Here is a 10,000-nt window from a genome sequence, read left to right on the forward strand (position 1 = left end):
ACACACACACACACACACACACACACACACACACACACACACACACACACACTCACTCTTACTCACACACACACACGTTTGTTTTGCTAGTGAGGACATTGCATAGACTCCCATTGATTTTCACACACGTTTGTTTTGCTAGTGAGGACATTGCATAGACTCCCATTGATTTTCTAGCAGGTTAACAGTATTAACCCGACCCCTGACCCTGAACTACTCGTCACAGAAACATGTGCAGAACACTAGATCTACATCTAAATACTTTTGTCTGTTTTATAAACAGTTTTTTTTATCTAGTGACGACCGGTCAAACGTCTCACCAGTGGGTCGTCCTGATCTTTCACTATATAACAGACCACATTTACAGATAAACCAGTGCACACACACACACACACACACACACACACACACACACACACACACACACATCAAGCATCAGATCAGAAGCACATGACTCGATGTTTCACCTTCACTCACAGAGAGAGAGGAATGCAGTTTCAGCTTGTGAGCAGATTTAGTCGGGACTCGGTCCAGTCTCTGAACACATGACAACAGAACACAACAAGAAGAAGAACAAAACACGGCCTCAGCTCCGATCGTGGGACGAATGTCACGAGCAGAGCCAAATGTGACTCAGAAAGAACTCTGATAGAACCTCTGACCCACATTTCTCAGCTGGACTCAATCTCTGTTGTTTTCATCGATTGGACACAGTCTGCTGAGAGTCCATCAGAACACAGAAACACGTCCAGATCTCTGACAGCAGCTTATGAGGAACGACCCTCATAACATCAGACCGTTCCACCAGAAGAACTCCTGGACTTCACACACAAGACCATATCACACCATTTTGAGTTCCTAAACCCAAAAACCTATATATAATATATAGGTTACAGTTATGAGATCATACAAGTTACATTACACATTATTATTACTTTTATTTCATGTATAAAAGCTTTAAGTATTACTGAATGTACATCTTAAAATCATACTAACAATAATGACGATACAGTTTATTAAAACATCATACTGCATCATAAGTAGTAATGTCAAATAACTGTGATTCCAAAATAAGTCTTTCTTTACATAATATTTAGTGTTTTATATTAACATAATAAAGTGTATTCTGTGTATATTATAAATTCACACACACACGCATGAAAATGATGTTTATATATTATATTTATATATAATATAAAATATAATAACATAAATGCGTTCATGTAAATATGTTTAATATTTTCTAAATATCGACTGTATGTGTGTGTATTTATATATATATATAAAATAAATATACAAAAGAATATGAACGATTCAAATTTCATTCATTAAAGACATTGCTAAAAATTAGGATGCATTTGATTGCCACTGTCGTTGAAAAGGTTTTAATTACAGATTGATCAAATTTTTATTGAAAATGACAAATAATAAATGAACTGAAATATTGATTATTAAAATGTAACTATAAAAACCGAATCTACTCAAAATGTCGGATCTGGGATTCAAGAGTTAACAAACGAATCTCTTTAATTATAACACACACCAGTCCTTCAGAAAGTGTTTTCATTATGTTTTTGCAGCAAAAACCAAATGAATGTTCATTTAGAAAAGCGCTGCATGATTCTGATTCTGGAAGTGTGAAACTCAAGCCTCTGTTCTTAAGCCTCGCGTTCACCTCTAAAGAATCCCATCCAGGAGCGGCGTCAACGGGAAAGAGTTTCAAACTGCTCCCAGACGAGAAATGAGCCTCCATATTTCATTATTTACGACACTTCTCCAGTCTCTTGGCCTGATGAAGACGAGAGCTTCTGTTACAGACGCTCATTACGAGCTCATTCGAAGCATACGGCCGTGATTCATCGAGAAACAGCCGCTCGAACGTCAAAGAACAGATCAAACTGATCCACAAACAACGCAGAACCATCCTGGACAGAAACCAGGGCCTGTATTCACCAAACATCTTCAGGCTAAAAGTAGCTCATAACTCATTTAGGAGAAAATCTTAAAAACGATGTTGTGCTTACTAACTCCTCGATCTCAAACCACAAACTGTCCTAAAATATCTGCCTCGAACGTAAACATTTTAGAAACATTTGGTTTTAAAAGTTATCCCAACTCCAAATGTTCCTTTGATTAAATCTTTTTCATTAAAGAAACCCTATTTTCCGACTGCCCTGGAGTTAAACGCTGGAGTTTTCGAATCCATTACCGTTTTCGGTGTAATCTTTAGTTATAGCACACACTAAGAGCGACGGAAAAAGCGGCGGTCATGATACGGCAGCAAAGTTCCTTGATTGTTATGTCAGAATAAGAGTATAGTTACTAGTTATACCGGCCTAGAAGAAACAGCAACTTTTCATTTTCCGCCGGTCTTAGTGCACGGTGTAACTAAAGAAGAGTGAAGGTTTAAACAGGAAAAAGATCAAACTCTTTGAGCGTGATGCTAACGGTCTAATCAGATTCAATGATCTATGCTAAGCTGCAGCTAAAAGTGATCCGCAAGACTCTTTGAACGGATTCAAAAACGGTAAGAATCTACTGTTTAACTCTAAGTGAGTTGGAAAATTTGCCTATTTTTTTTTTTTAAAGTGGCGTTTCATTACCAGCTGGGCATTTTTAAACCTTTGTTTGAATATGATTATGTGATATCACGCTCTACAATGATTTTATGAATAAATCTCTGACAGAGTCTATCAGCCAATCACCATGCACGCAGTAAATGCCCTTGATGACATCATCCATAGCAACCAGCCCAGCCCCGCCCCTTTACTCTGAGCTCAAGACTTCTCTCTGTTCTTCAGCTCAAGTGTGTCTCAGCAGCTTTGTGAGAACTCTTGAGAGCTCTTAGGAGCGAGATGATATCTTGTGAGGGATCAGTACCTGTGACGAGCTCCGCACAGACAGGAAGTCCTGAACAGGAAGTAGCAGCTGCAGTCTGGAGTCAATATGATGGAGACTTTGGAGTTCAGCAGGTTCAGGACTGAAACCTTCACCGACTGATAGAGATGACGAGACACCCTGCAAACCAGAGGAGACATAACTCACCCAACAACAAACAGATGTTTTTATTTCAGCTGGCCTCGCATTTGACCCAAAAACTATCGTCATTTATTAACCCTTGTGTCATTCATGTAGGGGTTTCTTTCTTCAGTAAGACATAAAAAAAACTTTAAAACCAAACAAAATCAGACCCCGTTGAGTTTATTTATAGGGCTGCTCAAAATATGTTATTTTAAATGAAGATAAAATAAAAATTTCACTTCACTTATTTTTAGTATAAATATCTACAAATTCTGGAATTAAGATGCATTTACGTTCTATGAAAAAAAAAAAAAAAAAAATCTTGTTTAGCCTTAAGGTTGTTTTTTATATTCCACTGGCACATATTTTTGGTTATTTTAAGTAAAAAATAAAAATAGGTAATTTTTTCATACAACAAGACATAGGGTGAATTCCAAACGGAAGTGAGCATCCCTACGCCCTACTCCCTTAAAAGGGCCTAAGAAACTCCCTTAGTGAACGGACCAAACGTTACCATGACAACGCTGTGTGTGTGTGTGTGTGTGTGTGTGTGTGTGTGTGTGTGTGTGTGTGTGCATCACATCTGCCCTTCGCTAACACACTTCTGCAAAGGAATCAGTTGCTGACTTCACTACAAACAGCAAGACAGTAAGATGAGATTGAAATGATGGAGAGCTGAAGAAATAAAAGTCTCCTCAGAAGATGTGAGATGTTTTGGAGGAACAGTGAAAGTAAAGCTCCTCAAAAGATCCTGATGAAAACGATTGATGGAGAATCAAGTAAAGACGGTAAGAGTTGATCTGGAGATATGAGCTTTACTTGATCAGAATCAGATCTGAGTAGAATTACATTAAATGAGCTTTTACTGGATTAAACAGAGCAGAGTTTGATCAAGAAATTCATAAAACGGTAGCTTCATAAGGTTAAACAAAGTTCAATGGCGTTGAAAGTATCAATATGAAGACAAACGGTATTTCTCAATAATATTTATTATCTGGGGGTAAAAACACCAGCAGGCCTCTGTCACAGATTTCATGGTGTTTTGCAGAAGCGCTCACAGGAAAATAAAGCCCAGCGGTTTTCCCGCACCTGGTATTTGCTCTTGGACGACACACAGCATCCTGATTCGGCCAAAGAGCCCTTTAAAGCCAAATATCTAAGTCTTGACTAATATCCTTCTGTTTCCCAATGAGCGAATCTCCCATCAGGCCGAGCGGCGAGCTGAGGTCAGAGGTAGGCGAGGGTGAGGTAAACGTTGACATGCTGCCCGTGTGTTTCTAATGACCGTGAGCTCATGAAGCCTGTCCTGAACTGAAATACAGACAGATTCAGACAGATTCAGGCGTTCCTGCACGACACACGAAGGCTGTTTCAGTATGTATTTTTTGTTAACGTTTTTTGCTTTCGTGTACATTTTTGTTAAAGTTTTAATAGATTTGTTGTGGATTTGTGCCATTTTTTTTTTGTTTTACTTAATACGAGAAAACAGGATATAGTTTTTATTTTTATTTCAGTTTTCGTTTTGAATTTGAATGAAACCTGCACACTGAAAAATTTTTCAATGTTTTTGAGCCTCTTCTTTTCACCAAGGCTGCATTTATTTGATATAAAATACAGTAAAAATATTCAAATATTATTATGGTTTAAAATCTCAGTTTTCTCTGTGAATATGTGTTAAAGTGTAATTTTTTCCTATGAAGCGCAGCTGTATTTTCAGCTTTATTACTCCAGTCTTCAGTGCCACGTGATCCTTCAGAAATCATAATCATATACAGATTTTACAGATCTCAAAAAAATCAAGTGACTGAAGCAGAGGAAGAAGGGGTTAAATAAATGCAAAGAAAACGCACAATGATGTTTTGATTGGCAAACATTCAATGGAAGCCTTTCTTGACACTGAAATGATCTCTGAATCAGGCTCACACTGAAGTAATTCAGAAGAAACTCTAATAACGCTCCTCTGGCGCAGCATTAGCAGCATCTACTTATTTCCATGCGCTCGTTCCAGAAGCGCATGTTTGAGAAGAGAGCGAGATCAAACCCAAGGTAACGGCTGACAGAAGCCCGAGTCCACACAGAGCGCTCTTTGTTCTGCCTCCTCTGGCACGGAGGACGCTTCTCAGCGGCACATTCTGTGGGTTAAACGTGCACATTATGTGCAGCGCTGCAGCGGTCGGCGGTTCACTGCTTAAAGATAGAAACGCTTCATTTACAGTGTACTCGCTCGCAAAGCTGCGTTATAGAAGATGCATGGGATACTGTGTGAGGTACAACATTCATTCTTCTCTAACAGAAATGGTTTATACTGTGTGAACCGGCCAAAACGTCTTTTTACCAAGCAACACGAGTTGACATTATTTCTAAAGTATTTCTCAATCTTGGTTAATGTTCATTTCTGCATTTGCTAATACATACTTAATTATTCATATTCACTCAGATCCATTTAAACAGCTAACAGTTGCATTTTTATTAACCAATATTAACAAAAATTAAGTGTACTGGCCAATGTAGATTTTCTATATGTTACAAAAAATACAGTAAAATCAGCAATTTTGTAAAATATTATTACAATTCATTATTATGTGTGTTTTCTGCGTGAATGTGTGTTAAAGTGTAATTTATTTCTGTGAAGCGCAGCTGAATTTTCAGCATCAGAAATCATTCTGATATCTAAACTGTATTATATAAGATGCGTGTGGCATTGTGTGACATTTATTCTTCTGATGAAGTGTATTTGTTGTAAAGTAAACGGTTTATTTTGTGTAAACGGTGTCGATGATTTCCAGTAACGGTTGTTGATGCTCACCATTCAGTGTTTCTCTAGAAAACAATCATCCAGCTCTGAACAAATAAGACAAAGTAAGCAGTTTACACACCGCTGGACTGAAGAAGAAGAAGAAGCGATTAATAAAGAGGTGATGTAGAGATTCTGCAGGGATCTTTCACACAGATTCAAGTGCTTTAACCCTTAAAACAATAACAACACCATCTCTCTGTATTCATTAAACTACTGAAGACAGCAGAGCAGCGAAAGATTCAGCAAAACCCTCTACATTATCTGCTGTCGACAAAAATACTTCTGCATGGAATAAATAATATTTACTCAACAATCACGCCGTTCAGCTTTTACCACATTTAATGTTCACTTTCATTATTGCACTGAAAACAAAACTTGACTGAACTGATCTGAATAATGACTCTAATGATTGTTGTCTCTAGAGCTGCTTTTGTTATAGTCCTGTATATAACTGTATAACTGAGAAACTAACAGAATGCATAGTCTATAAGAAACTAGATGTCAAGTCATTTCTTGATGCTAAATTCTGTAAAAACAGGTGCTAATTATTAGATCTAAACCCCCACATCTAATAATCTAGAACACAGTCTAACACTCGATGACTGCTTCTTAATTCTTCTTCATCAGTTATGAACCTATGTGTTCTGTCTCACAGCAATCTTTCCTTTCTAGCATCTGTAAAACTGTGTTTCCATCTTAAAAATATATCTAAATTACAAGCTATTCTCTCAACATCAAATGCAGAAATATTAATTCATGTGTTTATCACCTAAACTCTGGAACAATCTCCCTAACTCTGTTCAGGAGGCAGACACACTCTTTCAGTTTAAATCTAGATTAAAGACACATCTTTTTAACTTAGCCTACACATAACACACCAACACACTTCTATTATCACTCGTTCCTTGCCGCTGTCGCCTCTGGGTTGATTCGTTGGGGACACCTAATTTCTAGTGATTATTGTCATTTTGATTATCTCGTCATTATACATCACTATCTCTCTATGCTCCTATTTTATACTGTTGGTGCTCTGACACAATTCTTAAAAGCGCTATATGAATAAAAGTGATTGATCACTGTGTAGCTGCTTTGAAACAGTACTGTAGAAGTGACTTGATCTTTGGGATGGCCTGCCGGGGTCAAAGGGTCAAACACATGCAGAGAGACTTTAATCATGTCGTGTTCATGTCTGCCCATCGACAAGCTCCTGCAATAACAGGAAGTTTCCACCGGACCCGTGAGGAGCATCCAGACATCTGCGGTCTGTTGGGCTTCCGCATGTAATTACACAAATCACTTAACAAAGGAAAGAAGGACTCTGTAAATGTAGACGCCAGTTCCTGTGGCGGTGAGATGAAAACCTGCTCTTCTCTCATTGACTAATCACGAGTTCCTGACACTTCTCCGCAAACTGTCAGATACAGCGTCTGAATCTAAGAGAACGAGGCATTAAATGAAGTCTAATAGTGATTCTCAGAGGACTGACCACTAGTCCCAGTGATCACTGACTCTTCTGTAATCTGCAGCAATTGCAAGTTTACAGAAGTCACAATCATTTTCTCTCTCACAATGTTTTTTCTACAATATTGTCACGACTAGAACTCAGGTGTCTGGTGTGGTGGTCAAGCGATTTCCCGCTTAGCCACAAGGGGACTAGTGTTGGACCCAAATGAAACACTTTAGGCAGAGCTCCAAGCAAGGTAGATTTAATAAAAAAAATCTTTGCACAAGAAAAAAAACAATTCCAACAAAAGTCCTTCTCGGACCGAGGTAAAGTTAACAGAGCAAAAAAGTACTTGGAAAAATAAAAACTCCACGGGGGGAGAAAACAAAACCAGTAAACTGCACACAGAAAAAAATACCTGAACAACTTACTAGAGGTAGCTTGAGGAACTAGGAAACACAAGGCAGAAGCTCACAGTAACGACTCAAAAACCGAGTGAAGAACAAAAGGAGAAAATCACAACTTAGATACCCAATGGTAAACAAGGCACTAGATCTCACTAAACTAGGACACACGAGGAAGAACACAGGGCCCTCTAGAGGCTTGGAGAACAACTGCAGGGAGTGGGATGCTGACAAATATCTTATTGGTAGAGGCTATTTACACTAACTCCGCCCACCGACGTGTGATTGGCTAGTCATCATTACAAAAAGATGACCGCTTGAGATGATAAAGCGTATGGTGATCATACTTCAGTGATCCACAGGTTCAAATCTGACATTGTTTTCTCCCTTTAAAATTTTTCAAATCACATCATAAAAGCATTTCTGTTCAATGACAATGAAGGAAATAATCAAAAAGTTGAAAATAAATAACTATAAATAAATAAATACTATAATAAATACTATAATAAATAACATCACAAACAAATGCTGCTATTTTCACCTGCTCTAAATAGAAATACACTGCTATTTACACTTAAATACCACCTGCTATATTTTTTTCTCGTAATTTAAAATTTATCTGACAGTTTTTCCTTGTTTTACGTTTACAGTGTAGTTTCTTTGATTACACAGAAGCTGATCCTTTTCTACACCGTTCAGTACTTTAACACAATCTGTATTGTTAAGAGAGCTTTATAAATAAAGTTAAATAAATTTCCTTTGAGTCTCACAATTCAGTTTGTTTTGGGGGGGTTTTCTGCCACTCAGGAAATAATTGCATTTCTTTCATTTTTATTTGTATTCATTAAAATGTATTTATTTATTTTTTTTTACAATTCAGCCTTTATAACCCTCATCTCTGAATTCTGATTCTGCCTGAGCCTCGAATAAATGCCGTTTACAAACCCGTCCAACAAAGATATCATTCATCCGCGGGCTTTTTCTCGAAATCAGCTTCATAGCATTATCTGAGTGTTTGAAATAATCAGAAGTGGTTTGATATGATGGTATTATACACACACTAATAAAAGCTGTGTTGATGTGTAATATATATATATATACTTTCTCCTCTAAAAACACCCAAGAGAGCTGGAATATTTATTGTATGTTTATCGTCTTTTTCATTTAAAAAAGCACAAATTTCTTGCGTTTTTTTCAGCGGCAGCAAAAACTGGAAACCTAAACATTTTTATTGCTGTGCTTTTTTTTTCTTTCATGATTATCTGCTGAGTGAACACCGTCGTGTACTAAACGTGCTCCATTTCAGGGATCACTTCTATTAATGAATTAATCAGTCGTTACGTTACAGACAGGAAGGACATTGATTGTCTCTAAAGAAAGCGGATGCTGTCTGTCTCTTAGATCCTCTGAAATACTGCCTGTGATGTCTTTATGGTAATAAATACCGGTTCTGTGGCGTCCTCCTCCAGATCCTTCAGCAGCTCCTCGATCCTCTCCTTCTCCTGTGCTGTGAGCAGAAAGCAGCTTCCTGACGCTCCTGCGAGCTGAACACGGAGATCCCGTCAAAACACTTCAGTCAAGATGCATTGATGAACAATGACCAGCTAGACCCTCTGTTTCATGAGAAACTGATCCAAACGAAAGGGTTTACGGCAACAAGAACAAATAATCAAGACTTCAATCATTGTTCTTAGACCATCTTAAGCATAAACTCGTTCATTTTGCTACGTTTTTCAAAACTTAATTTCTTCATTTCGCATGCATTTACATGTTTGTTCTGGAAAACAAGCCAGAAATAAAGATGAAGACGTTTATTTTGTGCAGCACACACAGCAATTAAAACTACGGGCTCAGAAAAATCATCTTATTTTCTCCTTTTGAACTCTGTTTATTTCTCTGGGCACATTTGTTCTCGTTTTAATCATAAACTCATTTTCTGACCACTTTCTTGTATTATCTGATGCTCTCCAGTAAATGTAAGAAATGTACAAATATTTGAGCTGGAAAATCAGACATAAATACTGAGGAAGAGCATATTTTTCTGCGGTGGAGCTGGAATCACGCAGAAAGACGTTTTAATTCCACATTACGCCATTATTCCATTCTGCCCTCACGTGAACGGACGTCTCTCCATGTTTAAAGACTCCGTGAAACACAAAGGTGAGGAAAACCCACCGAATCTCTCAATGACATCACGCTCGTTTCTGTCCAATCAGGCGCTCCGTGGAAAGAGCAAGCCCCTCCCCCTGACACCACCTGACTCTGAGCGTCAATGTTATTTAAAAACAAACAAAACGAGCAAATTAATGCCGCGTATGCCAGCGGGGCGAGAGA

General features: G+C 37.9%; 1 protein-coding gene across 4 annotated transcripts in view; it reads right to left on the minus strand.

Moving 5' to 3' along the window:
* fsip1 (fibrous sheath interacting protein 1) overlaps window positions 1-10,000 on the minus strand; it is a 23,697-nt gene that overhangs the window by 7,042 nt on the left and 6,655 nt on the right. For all 4 annotated transcript variants that reach the window (XM_043232428.1, XM_043232429.1, XM_043232431.1 and 1 more), the window contains 2 exons: window positions 9,112-9,210; window positions 2,881-3,018 (listed from right to left, as the gene is read on the minus strand). In XM_043232428.1, coding sequence (XP_043088363.1) covers window positions 2,881-3,018; window positions 9,112-9,210 — 237 coding nt within the window. The remainder of the gene's footprint in view (window positions 1-2,880; window positions 3,019-9,111; window positions 9,211-10,000) is intronic.

This window comes from Puntigrus tetrazona, unplaced genomic scaffold (genome assembly GCF_018831695.1).
Source record: "Puntigrus tetrazona isolate hp1 unplaced genomic scaffold, ASM1883169v1 S000000528, whole genome shotgun sequence".
NCBI lineage: Eukaryota > Metazoa > Chordata > Actinopteri > Cypriniformes > Cyprinidae > Puntigrus > Puntigrus tetrazona.